Raw genomic sequence first — 16208 nt, forward strand, 5'->3', positions numbered from 1 at the left:
CTGGTTCCAAGCCTCAGGAGCAGCGTAACTGAACTTCCCCAGTTCAGTACGGACTTTTGGGACAGTTAGAAGAAACAAGTCGTGCTCGTCCTGTGCATTTTCGGTTTATGTAGATCCTTAGATAAGGAGGAAGAGCACCAAGAATAGTATTATATAATTAAAGGGGACATATCATGCAAAATGCACTTTTTTTCACATAAATATGTGTCCCCGGTGTGTCAGGGAACTCACGCAGCGTCAGAAAATAAAACCCTCTCTCTTTTCCTCCGTACCCAAATCTCTAAAAACGGGGCTACAACGGAGCTGATCCAGATTTGCGTCCGATATGACGTAATATCGGAAATGTAGGCTGGCTTTACACCCACGGCCCTATCAGAAACGTTGCTATCAGAAACAATGCCCGACTGTTTTGGACGTAATATGGTCGGTGTTTACATTAGCATCGCTAACACTCAGAGCTAACCTGTACTGGAGAGCATGTGTGTGAAGAAGCAGGAAATAAAAAGGAACTCACCTTGTGGTATAACCGGCAAGAGAGAAAGCCTTTGAGCTCCATACTGTTTCAGAAATAATCCTTGATAATCCATGATATGGCGTTTCATCACGGCAGTATTTAGTTTAGACAGTAGCTGCCGGGTCCCGCATGAGCTCAGCCCCCTCCTTTTTTATCAATTTTTTAATTTTTTTTTAAAGCTTTATACCCCAAATCAGCACTTTTGAAACAGGAAGTGAAATAGAGGGATATGAGGCATGGCTAGAATGGGTGATCTGTTTGGTATTTTGAGCAAAACACTTCATAGACATGTTTTTTATATATTTGTATATATCTGAGACCTATGCTATTTCCTAAAAATAGCACGATAGGTGACCTTTAACACAAAAAGTAAGGAAATGTGTGTTTGGTAGATGATTTCTATGTTGTAACAATGCTTCTTGTCAATACATCTTATACCGTTGCAAAGTTTGGCACTAGCAGAGGAGATTTGTCAAATTTGTCATGGGAGCCCCCCACATACTCAGCTCTGCTACCTCTACCATTGGAAAGGTACGAAAACAGGCTTTCCAATGGTATAAGATTCATTGCCAAGAAGCATTGTTACCTCAAAGAAATAATCTACCAAACACACATTTCCTTACTTTTTGTGTTACAGTAAGTTTGTGCCAGTGTTTCAGTCTAAAGCGTGATTATAAAATATATAAATAGCTGCATCCTTCCTAACGCCCTCTCTTCTCTCCGTCAGTACTTCTCCTGCTGCGTGCTGCTCAGCCTGCTGGCCTGCTCCGTCTTCCTGCAGATCAGCAGCATCGGGAAGCTCTTCCTCATGCTCTTCATCGAGCTGCTCTACCTGCTGGTCATGGAGGTTCCCAAAGTCAGTCTGTTCGACAACCAGGACCTGCTGGTGATGGCCAACACCGTCACCATCGTGTAAGTTTAATATTTTTACAGAATTTATAATATGAATAATTATAAATAATACAAAATAATAATATGAATAATGATACAAAACATACAATTACAATATTAGTACAAATAATATTTATAATACCAATAATATATTCAATAATATTACAAAACAATAAAAAAAAATAATAATAATAATAATACAAAAAATACAAAACATCAAATTAAAATAATAGTAAAAATAATATCAACAATTATAATAATAATAATAAATAATATGTCCAATAATATTACAAAACAAAACAATATAATGAAAGTAAAACAATAAATAATAATAGTTAAAAAAAAATACTAATAATGACAACAATAATAATATCAGTAATAATACACCTAAATAAACCTTTTTTTAAAGGTTAGAGGGTTAAACATATGAGCAAATATGCACCATGTGTACAGGGTAGATACATGATTCCAAGGAATAAAACATGGTTAGTAGGCTGGACAAAAAGTTAACAACAGATAACCCACACAGTTAAAGCAAGACAGACATAAGACAACATGAATACATCCAAAAATAAACTGAAAACTGTAAAATAAGTTTTTTCTCAGCTGGTGTGTTGAAATGTCTAGACTCTCGATGTTGGCCTCACTGATCGTCTCTTCTCTGTTCCCCCCCCACAGCGAGCACATGAATGGAACAAGGTGAGACTGATGGCTCCCAAACATCACCTCTGAGGTCTGATTAAGCTAACAGCATCATTATCCCTGTGCTGGCACCAATGCTACCATAATGACCTGCTGGCAACAGATGCTAACGCTAATGAGCCAACATTTAGAGGGCAGCTTGTTTTGGTGTCACAGTGTTCTTGCAAAGTCTCAACACCCTTACAGAATAACTGAACACCTATCTGTTGAGTTGCACTTAAGCATAACACATCTCAACATTATATATATGTGTGTGTGTGTGTGCTCCAGCCCCAGCTGCATGATGTACTCCAAGGTTCCTCTGAAGATCATGACCCCGGTGGTCATCACAGTCTTCGTCCTCGCTCTCTATCTTCACGCTCAGCAGGTGGAGTCCACGGCCAGACTCGACTTCCTGTGGAAGCTGCAGGTCAGTGTGTGTGTGTGTGTGTGTGTGTGTGTGGTGTGTGTGTGTGTGTGTGTGTGTGTGTGTGTGTGTGTGTGTGTGTGTGTGTGTGTGTGTGTGTGTGTGTGTGTGTGTGTGTGTGGGTGTGGGTGTGGGGGTGGGGGTGGGGGTGTGTGTGTGTGTTGCACTGACATTGAGATTTTTTTTCCCCCTGCGATATATATTGCGATAGGAAAAAATACAGGAATTGAAGAAAACACAGTTTTTTTTTTCCTCAAACCATCCTTTCTTGAACTTTAATGCTATATTTTTCTAACTATATTTAACCGGATGAAGGATTTTAGTCACGGACGTCTGGATCTTAAGTTATCAGAGCAACAAGCTGAGCTAGCTCGGTTAGCAGCGCAGAACTGCCCTGGAGAAACACATGAAACTACTTTATTCAGTGTTTTTACCTTTAATCACGGGGTCCGTTTGCTGTGGAGATTTGATTGTGATTGGTGGTTTGCTGTCACTCACTCAAGTACCTCTGACATGAGAGCCGCACAAGTTTTCCTTTTGTAGCAAGCAGCAAAATAATTGTAACATGACGTGTTTGAGTTAATTTGCCTACTTAATATCGCGTGCCCTAAAAAAGTCGCACGTCCTGCGATGTGATGCATGCGCATATCGCGATTATCGTCACGACACGATATATCGTGCAGCCCTAGTGTGTGTGTGTGTGTGTGTGTGTGAGTGTGAGTGTGTCAGAATCAGAATCAGAATACCTTTATTCGTCCCACAGAGGGGAAATGTACATTGTTACAGCAGAAAAGAGCCAAAGACAGCTTAATGTTACCTAAGAAGCATGCATAAAAAATAATTAATATTTTTATATATTTAGAGATTGATAATAGATGTCCATGTATCAATACAATATTGCCATAGCATATATCCATACGTATGGATTTTCTTACCCCCCCGCCCGCCCGCCCGTAGTAAGTGCAGCACCCTCATAAAAAGTCCATCCTATTATCAATCATATGGGGAGTTAAAATATCTGATATCCAAGTTATCAATATACAGTATTACACTGAATAATTTACATGTTGTCATCGCTACATGACAAGTCATTAGGGTTTAACCTCTGGACGCCATGCATGTTTGAACAACATTTGAAAAAGAATCAATTGAATGACATTTAACCCCGAACAGGCCACGGAGGAGAAGGAGGAGATGGAGGAGCTGCAGGCGTACAACAGGCGTCTGCTCCACAACATCCTGCCCAAAGACGTGGCGGCTCACTTCCTGCAGCGCGAGCGGAGGAACGACGAGCTCTACTACCAGTCCTGTGAGTGCGTGGCCGTGATGTTCGCCTCCATCAGCAACTTCTCCGAGTTCTACGTGGAGCTGGAGGGCAACAACGAGGGCGTGGAGTGTCTGCGGCTGCTCAACGAGATCATCGCAGACTTCGACGAGGTGAGATGGAAACTTATATGTATGTATGTGTGTTTGTGTGTGTGCGTGTGTGTCAGGTTTGGGGAGTGACAGATTACATGTTAAGGGTTACGTAATCAGGATACAAAAAAAGGTAACTGTATTCCCTTACAGTAACTTACAGTAACCTATTGTGTTTCAGCCAATCAGAGACATGTTTGTATCTGAGACCTGTAATATATTGATGAAAAACAGTATAATAGGGGACCTTTAAATAAGAAGTAATCAGATTACTGTTGCATTTAGAAAAATGTGGGATTACTAACAGGATTACAATGTACCTTTTATTTTTATTTAGTACAGTCACAAAACTCAAATAAGGGCACAATAACAATGTAGGGGAGAGGACATTTCCATCTCACAAAAAAGCAAAATACAATACATTATTAAGGTAATGGAAAGTAATCAGGTCACATTACTTTTATACTGTGATACTCAGGTTACCAAGTACACCTTTTTCCTCGGTAACTAGTTATTGTAACAGAATTTTTTAATAAATATAGGCCTTTTTCTTAATATACCGACTGTTCCCCTCAGATCATCAGTGAGGATCAGTTCCGTCAGCTGGAGAAGATAAAGACCATCGGCTCCACCTACATGGCGGCCTCCGGCCTCAACGACTCCACCTACGATAAGGTCGGCCGCTCGCACATCCGCGCGCTGGCAGACTACGCCATGAGGCTGATGGACCAGATGAAGTACATCAACGAGCACTCCTTCAACAACTTCAAGATGAAAATAGGTGAGCCGCTGAACAGAAGGAAGGAGCGGAGGGCTTTTCACTGGAAATACAAATGAAGTTAACTCAGGAGTGAAAGACCAACACTAGCTTATTTACAAACTGATATACAGTTCTGGCTAGGCAATATGTATTATAAATATATTGTGATACCCCTTCATGGTGAGTCAAGATCTTTGGGTCTTTTATCATTAAAGGTGGGGTAGGTAATCTTGGAGAAACCAGCTCGAGTGCGCTAGAATTTGAAAATACACAGCCAGAAAAGATCTGCCACTTCCTTACAAAAGATTGATGCACTATTCCAACCCACATTATACTGACTTTTTTGATAAATGAAAGACCAATTTAGTTACACAGAGAGTCAACACTGAGCTACTTCAGCCTGCTTTTATATATATATAATAATAATAATAATAACAATACAAATAATACTAACAGTTTTGAGTCAATAAAGCCCAGTTGACATATTAAAATGTCACTCAAAATCTACCTCTATCCGCAGCCCTCAATTTTAATTTGTCACATCCTTTTCTCGTCTGAAGTCAAACACATTAAAGACACCGGAACAATCTCAGCACAGTCTTCACCTAGTTTTGAAAAAGACAGAATACTTCCTTACAGAGCCCCTCCTCCAACACACACGAACGCGCACATGACCAATGAGGGCACGAGATAAGTTTGTGCACAGATGGAAGGCTGACAGGCAGGTAGGCCATCCAGTTATTTTAGCCGGGCCGGCTCAGATGATTGGTCGTGCTTTTTACAGTACTACGGCTTCCACAGATGATATTTTTTTATGGATTTTTTGTCAAAGCACTTCAGATATTCATTGCTATCGGGATGTTAAGAGCATTCCATGGAATATAACAAAAAGTGTATCTCGAGCCGGTTTCTCAAACTTACCTACTTACCCCACCTTTAAGGACTGTAAATTATCCTGCTTATTACATGGCTACACATTATATAAACCAACGACTTCACTCACAATATCAAAGACTATCTTCATATCGCCTAGCCTTTATTATGAGATTTAAAAAAAAAAAATCAATTTAAACACTGTTTCCAAAGTAAAAATATTATTCGTTTGTGCATCCAAGTCCAGCTGGTTTGTTGTTAAAGACGAGATATACTTTATTGATCCCAATTTATCAAATGTTTTCGTTACAGCAGCATGTTAACAGTGACAGCGAAAGACATGCAGAACTCTGGAATGTTCAAATTGACCAATCAGAATCGAGTATTCAACTAAGCCTAGGACTAGATATTGTCTTTGATTTTGAAGTGTTGTCTTTCCTGGTTTTAAAAGCTGCAGTTCGCTTAAGTGACGTCACTTTTTGGGCTTTACTAGACTGGTAGCCTTTCATTGACTTGCCTTTACCTACTTAATCATTCATCCATGTTACTTATGACGATTTTTTTAAATAATCAGTGTGTTCATATTTTGTGAAAGCCTTATCGGTCAAGCCGTCAATAGCGTCGCAACATCGTTACCAAAGTATTTATTTAAACACTCAATTTAAACACTGTTTCCAAAAGTAAACACTTGTAGAATATATTGTCACATTATTCGTTTACACATCCAGCTGGTTTGTTGTTAATGACGTACCGTGTCTCGTCTTTTATTTGTTCATTGTATTTTAATTTCTTCTCTCAGGTCTCAACATCGGCCCTGTGGTTGCCGGGGTGATCGGGGCGAGGAAGCCTCAGTACGATATCTGGGGAAACACGGTGAACGTGGCGAGCCGCATGGACAGCACCGGGGTACCGGAGAGGATCCAGGTGAAGTCTCATATCATTTTGTCACTACACTAATTTCAGAGATATAAAATAAAAGTAAAAATATGCTTTTATCAAATTCAATTCAATTCAATTCAAGGCTTTATTGTCATTTGCACATTAGCTACAGTCAGTGGATATGTCAATGAAAAACTTAGGTCACAGCTTCCTCCAACATATATGTCGGGCATAGAACAAATAAAACAGATACAATAGTGCAAGTAAATGCAAATACAATTGAAATAGTGCATGAAGAGTCTATCAAAAATAACAAAATCAGATGTTTTTAGAGATTTTTTTAGATTACTTTATTTTTGAAATGCAACAGGGAAGCACAATGCTAGATAAGGACCTTCAAGATATTCACATTTGACTGTGTTCCAGTGATTTTGGGAATGGTTTCCGTTTGATTTGACTTTTAATACTTGTAAAAATAGAGACTTAAAGATTGATGCACTATTCCAACCCACATTATGCTGACTTTTTTGATAAATGAAAGACCAATTTAGTTACACAGACAGTCAACACTGAGCTACTTCAGCCTGCTTTTATATATAAATAATAATAATAATACCAATACAAATAATACTGACAGTTTTGAGTCAATAAAGCCCAGTTGACATATTAAAATGTCACTCAAAATCTACCTCTATCCGCAGCCCTCAATATTAATTTGTCACATCCTTTTCTCGTCTGAAGTCAAACACATTAAAGACACCGGAACAATCTCAGCACAGTCTTCACCTAGTTTTGAAAAAGACAGAATATTGAGGCTACATTTAGTCATTAAAGCAGTATTTGCAGACCTCAGGACTGCTGTAGGTTTTGCCATCTTGTAGTTAGCATCAAGCTAATTTGGTCAAAGATTACAAATTAATCTAATGTGCATGAGCTCTGCAAACCTGCCCTTCAGACATGGCTGCGGCTGGATGTGAGAAAAGGCTACTCCGGTTAATGAACATGTTCATTAAAAATGGCCGTGTTGGTTTTGCTCGATCAGATGTGAAATCATTAAAGCCGAATAACTCCAAGCTGCTTCGAACGCAGATGGAAACGTTTAATTTCATCCCAGCCGTCTCCACTGCTCCATCTGAAAACCATTTACTGAACGCAGGAGCAAATACGCACCGCTGCTTTCTCATGAGCAGGAAATACACTGGAAATGTAAATCAATATTCTCCATTGGTGGGTGATATAATTCAGTATTCACATACGAACAAGCCGAGACAATCAGTGCTCCAAGGGGCTTTTATACAGTTAGTAATTCATGTTTTTCAACCATGCAGTGATTAATGAAGCAGAAACAAACACATTTTAACCAATAATACAATGTTAAATAAGTTATTGTAAAGCATTTAGCTCAACAGGCATTCCCAATTGTGAAGCTCTTTGTCGACAAAAACATGGACCAAAACACTTTAACCCTCCTCTTGTCTTCGGGTCAAATCTGACCGATTTACTACTTTCATCAATCATAACTTTTTTGTTTTACATTCGATTGCATCAAGGCTTTATGATATCCTTCACAGTAGACATTTGAACATATACAATTGCTGATCACCACTTTCATTGACTTTTGGATGGTTTAGTCAACTTTGTAACACCCATGGTGTTCCCGGTCAAACATGACCGCCATAAAGAAAAGGAATTAGTAACCATCCAGATCAGATAAAACACACACACACACACACACACACACACACACACACACACACACACACACACACACACACCACACACACACACACACACACACACACACACACACACACACACACACACACACACACACACACACACACACACACACACACACACACACACACACACACACACACACACACACACACACACACACACACACACACACACACACACACACACACACACACACACACACACACACACACACACAAACACAATTTGACACATGTCCCGCTCTTATGTGCCCATCCCCCCACATGGATCACACCTGGCACACGCAATACATGTTCAGTGTCTATTCTTTGTATATTTACTGCAGTTCTTCATGTATACCAGTAGTCTGATACAATATGTACAGTTTGAAAGGGTGTTAAAGGAAATTTGGTGATGATTAATGGTTTTTGTGTTAATGTAATAGCAGTTAAAACAGGACCGCTCACATTTGACCGCGAACACCAAAGTAAGGGGGGGGGGGGAAACGAAGACAATAGGAGGGTTAAATAGATGTATAATAGTTTATTCCCTAAAAAAATCTTCCTACTTTGTTTATATATAAACACTTCAAATCACCACTGAATAATTGTATTATACAGTATACATCTGTATTTACATTTCTCTAATTTTCTTACCTAAATGTGAGTTTTCGGAACCTTTTTCATTTTGGTAAATCCAGAAAGGATAAGTTATCTCTGAATAATTTGAGTTTTCTTTAGTTTTTTAGTAACTGTACTCCTGCTAGTAACCCCCATTTTTAGATTGAACAGTAATCTGATTACATCTCTTTTTATTTAACTGTTGTATCCTGTTTACGTTATCCCGTTACATGTAATCCGTTACTGATCAAGCTTGGAAATATTGTCATTGTATGGAGGCTAATAACCAGGCAAATGCAGACTGGGAATCTTTAGGTGCTGAACAAAGCCATAACAATGATAAAAACATAGAAAAGTGAAATAGAAATAACCCTTTCCCTCACTGTTGTCCCCCGTTGTGTCCTTGACTTATTAATAGATTTTATAATAGTTGACTTTGTTTTTATATAAGTCATTTAACACTTGTACCACTGAATGTTTGTACATCTATACTTCCTACCTACATTTTTGATAAGATTCAGTAATCTGAATCAGTTTTGTGTGTCCTGATTGTTGGGGAATAATTTGCTTAGGTATTCAACCTTTGACCCAGTTCATCATTTTCTCTCTTCACTGTCTCTTTCCCCATGGCATAGGTCTACGGCCTTGGGTATTGCTGCTATCTCTCTTAAGGAGGGGCAGCTTGGGCGCATTGTTGTTGCCAGTCTATGACAGAGCACAAGCTGCCATGAGGTAGTTTACTGTTCAGGGACGAAGGTTCCCTGGCGCACATCCTTTCCTATGGACGAGAGCTCTAGTTAGATTCAGGGTCCGGGGTCTCGCTGATAAGGAATGTTGATTATTACACTCCGAACTAGTTAAAACCTCGAGCTGCAGAAAGAGTTCTTCAGAATTGGTGTGTCAACTCGTGACACACCACATGTCTTGTGAATTCTCCGGCCGTAACTCCAAATAAACCGTCAGTGTTTGCCGTCAAAGCTCCAGCTCTCCTCGTGTCTCTCTGAGTCCTGACTCTCCATTGCTTCAGAAGTTTCCCCCACACTGATTACGTAAATATTTTACATGTAATCCATTACTCTACAAGCCTGGTAATATTGTCATTTTAATGCAGATTAAGCTTTAATGTAAACTAATCCCCAAATGAATACTGAATCATAAGGTGCTAAACAAATCCATCATAATGAGAAATACTTAGAAAAGTGAATAAAACACGTAAAATCCAATAGAGACTTTATTTCATTTCAAAGTTAACCAAGAATCACACGCTGATTGCGGATGGACCTTTTAATTAATTTATCTATTTATTTGATTTGAATTTAATTACCTTTTTCTTCTTCCATATCATGTCTTGTAATGTCAATGGCAGGACCCTGGGGGAGAGGGATTTGTTGATGCAGTGTCCCGCCAGTATTTCACTGTTCTATATGAAAAATGTCAATAAAAAATGAGAATAACAAACATAGAAAAGTGAATTAAATATAAGCCGTTCCTTCACGGTTGTCCCTCTTGTGTCCCCAGGTGACGGCGGACATGTACCAGGTGCTGAGCTCCTATAACTACACCCTGGAGTACAGAGGGCTGGTCACAGTGAAGGGCAAAGGGGAGATGATGACCTACTTCCTCACCAGCGGACCCCCGTGCAGTTAACCTCTACTGAGTGACAGACAGACACACTGGGGTCACGCGTTAACCCCGCCTCCTGCAGGCTAACGGACCCTATGGCGGACTGAGACTAAACAAAGCGGCGATTCTCAAAAACCTGCTGAGGAACAGGATGAGGAAAATCATCCCGAGGCTCAAAGCCAGCGCAGGGGACTCTATGAAAAGAGGCCGAGCTCGCCTGAATCTGCCATTGAGACCAAAGATGTCCAATGTCCAATCAGAGCAACCGAAGAATATTCCTATTCGCTTTCCCATTTTACAGACGGTTTTGGGACAAACATGCCACTTCCTGTCTCTCTCTCTCTCTCTGCCTTTTCACCTGCTGAAAACATGTCAAACACAGACGGTTTTATGTGTATGATTTTATGCTCTGTATGTTAAAACACATTTTGGTCCATGTTGTCGTGGTACAAAGTGTGGACGCTCAGCACCGCAGCACTACCCGTCCTTTTACCAATATCTGATCAGAAACTAAGGTACAGCTGTGTCCTATTGGAGAAAAGTGTGTCTGACGGATGAGAAGTCGTGGGAAACGCTCCGCAGTGTTAGCAGAAAGCTTCTCGTTTAAATTCATAAGCCACAGTATCATCACGAAACACAAAGAGGATGTCAAAGAAGAGCTTTTTTTCTAATTCTTCGACATTTTGTATTTTGACTTCAGAACACCAAACCCTATCAGATATTTTAAGATTCTATATTTTGTACATTAATATATTAGAGAGCTATCTATAAACACCAATGTGTATTTCAGATGTACATACTGCATCCTGTCGGGACTTAGCGTAGCGCCACAGCTAATCATTTAGCTTCAGCAGATTGGTTTTTTTCGCGCTTTTTTCACATAATTGAGCAAATCCTTTCTGCAGGAAGTTACAATTCGCCGACTTCATTGCGGTTTCTGATTATTCACGTCGAACCGAGTGAGTGCGTGCTTTGAATGACAGACTAAAGGACGCTAATGCATCTGTCTTTTTGCACTCCAGTGCTTTAAGCTGTCCACTTTTTGCTACATCGCTCCACAAACCCCCCTTTTCTTGCTTGCTCAATCAGATGGTACGACCCAATGAATGTCCAATGATGAGGCCTTTAATCTGAACTGTACACTGACGGGGGGGATGTGGAAATGTGCCCTTTTTATCTGCTGGTTTTTTTGTCTTTGTTTTCCAATCGGAGCAGTTTTCTTCAGTATTACAGCCTCACTCAACATGTCATCAACATACTTGCCAACCCTCCCGATTTTCGCGGGAGACTCCCGATTTCATTGCCCTCTCCCGGTTTCCTTCCGGGGTCATATTTCTCCCGCATTTCTCCCGATTTCTGACTAAATCAGATTTACTCAGGACTGTTTCCACTCGGACTTTAATACAGCTACACCATTGTTTGGTTTCCATGGTAGCGCGTCTCTTTAGTAGCGCGCGCAACTGAAAGTCTGAGAGGGTGGGGAAAATAGTCACAGAAAACAGAACAAGAATCGACAACTCTACCCTCTGCTCACTCCTGTCCTTCACATATGCTCCATAAAGGATGGTGCTACAGGCCGCAAGGCAGTGCCCTTACAACAACAATAAGCATGTTAATGTTAATCTAATACAGCTCCCCCCCCCCCCCACCCCGCGGTGGTTTTGAAATGCTCCCGATTTCTGAGGTCTCAAGGTTGGCAAGTATGGTCATCAAACACAAACATCTTTGAACAGATCTGAGTTTTATTTTACCAAACACTACAGCTGGTTCTGTTGGTCTTGGCTCACATCATAGCAAACAAATCAGTGAAATGTCTGGACAGAGTGTCAAGTTTCTGAAATCAGTTATTTAGAAATACAGCAAATTTGAGACTAATGTGTAAAAGACGTTTCCATTTTCACCGATTTTTATGAAAGCAAAATCATCAAAGGGTTAGAAATTACGATTGTTTAAAACACATTTGGTTTGCTGTGTTAGCGTATTTACTTACTGGGATAGCTGCAATGTAAGGACGCCTTAAATAGTGTCTTTTAATACATTTCAAATAGTCGTTAGCAATCAATTAAAGGTGGGGTAGGTAAGTTTGAGAAACCGGCTCGAGATCGCTAGAATTTGAAAATACACAGCCGGAAAATCTGCCACTTCCTTATAGAGCCCCTCCTCCAACACACATGAACGCGCACATGACCAATGAGGGCACGAGATAAGTTTGTGCACAGATGGAAGGCTGACAGGCAGGTAGGTCATCCAGTTATTTTAGCCGGGCCGGCTCAGATGATTGGTCGTGCTTTTTACAGTACTACGGCTTCCACAGATGACATTTTTTTATGGATTTTTTGTCAAATCACTTCAGATATTCATTGCTATCGGGATGTTAAGAGCATTCCATGGAATATAACAAAAAGTGTATCTCGAGCCGGTTTCTCAAACTTACCTACCCCACCTTTAAAGTAGTTAAATTATAATTAAAGTGATGCTGCTAAAAATATATTTAAAAAGCATTTCAAAAAGGATGTTGCTATCCAATTTGAAAGATATATATATTATATGTATTTGATATATATGTATTAAGCATCAACAGTACTAGTACAATATTCATTTACAAAAAAATTAGAGTAGCATGCTCCATTTTATTTGTTTAACCCCCACTCCCTGCAAACTGCCCTGTGGAAGAAGATTTGTCTTAATTGCTAAACCAATGAAACTCTATGTTATAATCCATGAGGTAAACAATCGATACTTTGATGATTCTGATCTTTTCATTGGATATTTTAAATATACACATGAGCAAAAGTCTTGGTGATTTTACTTTTGGTTTCCAGTTTTAAAAGTGAAAGAGAAACTTGACATTTGGTCCAGATGTTTGCTGCTTTGAGGCCGAAGAATGAAACTTTGCACTCTGTTTCGTTAACGTACTGTAACCCTGGAACCATGATCACACACCACTACTAAAACCATAAGTCATTCTGCGCCCATGTGACCCCCCCCCCCCCCCCCCCCCCCCACTTACTCTTTACTGTGCAGAAATGTGCCACTAGCAAACACAAATGGTTGGAGATGAGGTGAAGCTGTATTCTTTCTTCAGTCTTAAAGAGTCGGAGGAGCTCGTCGTTTCTCCTTCTCAAGTCGAGGCAGATTCTGTGACCAAACATCAGAACCATGGGTTGTTTTTTGTTGTCATGCCAAACACTATGCTCTTTTTTTTTTACAGTCAATAAACTGCTGAGATGTTTCAGAGGTACAGGATCTCATCTGGATTGTTTGCTGCATTTATTTCACCTGTGTGCTCAGCTTGCTTTGAGCATAAAAGCTTTTATCCTCCGTTGAAACGCAAACGTCACATATGGATTTAAAGCTCCACATACTTCGGGTCTTTTAGCATCTTTAGTGTTAGTACGTGATACTGTAGGCTAAGGGGCGGGACATCTCTAAGCGGTTGACCAATCACAACAGAGCCGGCCAGCTAACCAATCAGAGCAGACTGGGCTCTGGTTTCAGACAGAAGGTGAAAAGAGGTGCTGCAGCACAGGCAGTATGAGAAAAATAAAGAGCTTTTTGAACATTAAAGCATGGAGACATGTAGAGACACTACATACTGATATGAACCTGAACATCAGCAGGAGAGGACTCTTTAAAGTAGAGACACTACATACTGATATACACCTGAACATCAGCAGGAGAGGACTCTTTAAAGTAGAGACACTACATACTGATATACACCTGAACATCAGCAGGAGAGGACTCTTTAAAGTAGAGACACTACATACTGATATACACCTGAACATCAGCAGGAGAGGACTCTTTAAAGTAGAGACACTACATACTGATATACACCTGAACATCAGCAGGAGAGGACTCTTTAAAGTAGAGACACTACATACTGATATACACCTGAACATCAGCAGGAGAGGACTCTTTAAAGTAGAGACACTACATACTGATATACACCTGAACCTCAGCAGGAGAGGACTCTTTAAAGTAGAGACACTACATACTGATATACACCTGAACATCAGCAGGAGAGGACTCTTTAAAGTAGAGACACTACATACTGATATACACCTGAACATCAGCAGGAGAGGACTCTTTAAAGTAGAGACACGACATACTGATATACACCTGAACATCAGCAGGAGAGAACTCTTTAAAGTAGAGACACTACATACTGATATACACCTGAACATCAGCAGGAGAGGACTCTTTAAAGTAGAGACACTACATACTGATATACACCTGAACATCAGCAGGAGAGGACTCTTTAAAGTAGAGACACTACATACTGATATACACCTCAACATCAGCAGGAGAGACTCTTTAAAGTAGAGACACTACATACTGATATACACCTGACATCAGCAGGAGAGGACTCTTTAAAGTAGAGACACTACATACTGATATACACCTGAACATCAGCAGGAGAGGACTCTTTAAAGTAGAGACACTACATACTGATATACACCTGGACATCAGCAGGAGAGGACTCTTTAAAGTAGAGACACTACATACTGATATACACCTGAACATCAGCAGGAGAGGACTCTTTAAAGTAGAGACACTACATACTGATATACACCTGACATCAGCAGGAGAGGACTCTTTAAAGTAGAGACACTACATACTGATATACACCTGAACATCAGCAGGAGAGGACTCTTTAAAGTAGAGACACTACATACTGATATACACCTGGACAACAGCTGGAGAGGACTCTTTAAAGTAGAGACACTACATACTGATATACACCTGAACATCAGCAGGAGAGGACTCTTTAAAGTAGAGACACTACATACTGATATGAACCTGAACATCAGCAGGAGAGGACTCTTTAAAGTAGAGACACTACATACTGATATGAACCTGAACATCAGCAGAATATGTCCTACATTGAAGAACAGTAGTGTTTCAAACCTGTTAACATGTTCACGTTGCTCACCAACAGATGGCAGCAGCACTACATCACTTTGGTTTTAAAACATGGAGGTCCTTCGTCTTCTTCTCATCATCATCATTACTGTTTATATGTGATGTAAGAGCGGGAAGCAGCATGCTAATCTGCTGATTAAAACCCTGAGTGTTACTTCATCTATTACAGCTTTAATATGTATGTTTGTATAGAAGTCAAATCACTGCTCATTACATTAGGAATTAATGAAGGGTTTTGAGTAATTAAATACACTTGTTTAAAGATGCAGTGCTGGACAGTTATTTAAATTAAATTAAGCATCTTTAGATAAAATAAATTAGGATTTGAGGATAATTAAAGGAATGAAAGTCCACTATACTGCAGGCTTTTCTCCGGGGAACTAAAGCACATTTCGGAGCAAATACAATCCCCAGTTTTAACGTTTATGACCTTTTCAGAAACAGCCACCCTGAGTGAGCTGTGCCACAAAAACATAGTCACCGCTGACATTCTGGGTGCATGCTGGGTTGGAATTGTGTTTCAAGTATTCAATTGGCACCCTTAGCAGCCATTTGTCATGAAAAAATAATAATCCTGCTACATGAATCTACATCTGGAGGAAATTGCTCTTCCTTGTAATTAGACTCGCACAAATTACGTCAATTACAATCATATTCATTATACCTCATGTGCCATTACCTGGTAATTTCTCTCTTCTCCAAAGAGATCATTTACCGTATGCTGGAGGCTGCAGATCTCAAGGTTGGGTACATGTTTTCTTTACATGATATCCCTCTCATTACAGGACGCTAGGGATCAGAGTCACAGATAAAGCATCAGATCTCCTCCTACGCCTCATTAAGCCTCAGCAGCGCTACGACGAAAAGGACCACAATCGCTGT

The 16208-nt window shown here is 40.0% G+C and overlaps 1 protein-coding gene across 1 annotated transcript in view; it reads left to right on the top strand.

Moving 5' to 3' along the window:
* Nucleotides 1-11768, top strand: part of adcy5 (adenylate cyclase 5) — a 116615-nt gene extending 104847 nt beyond the window's left edge. The window contains 7 exon segments of the mRNA XM_034146278.1: nt 1242-1426; nt 2084-2104; nt 2378-2516; nt 3687-3950; nt 4506-4710; nt 6362-6486; nt 10299-11768. Coding sequence (XP_034002169.1) covers nt 1242-1426; nt 2084-2104; nt 2378-2516; nt 3687-3950; nt 4506-4710; nt 6362-6486; nt 10299-10427 — 1068 coding nt within the window. The 3' untranslated portion in view covers nt 10428-11768.
* The last annotated feature ends 4440 nt before the right edge of the window (nt 11769-16208 follow it).

Source organism: Trematomus bernacchii, unplaced genomic scaffold (assembly GCF_902827165.1).
Source record: "Trematomus bernacchii unplaced genomic scaffold, fTreBer1.1, whole genome shotgun sequence".
In the NCBI taxonomy this organism is placed as follows: domain Eukaryota; kingdom Metazoa; phylum Chordata; class Actinopteri; order Perciformes; family Nototheniidae; genus Trematomus; species Trematomus bernacchii.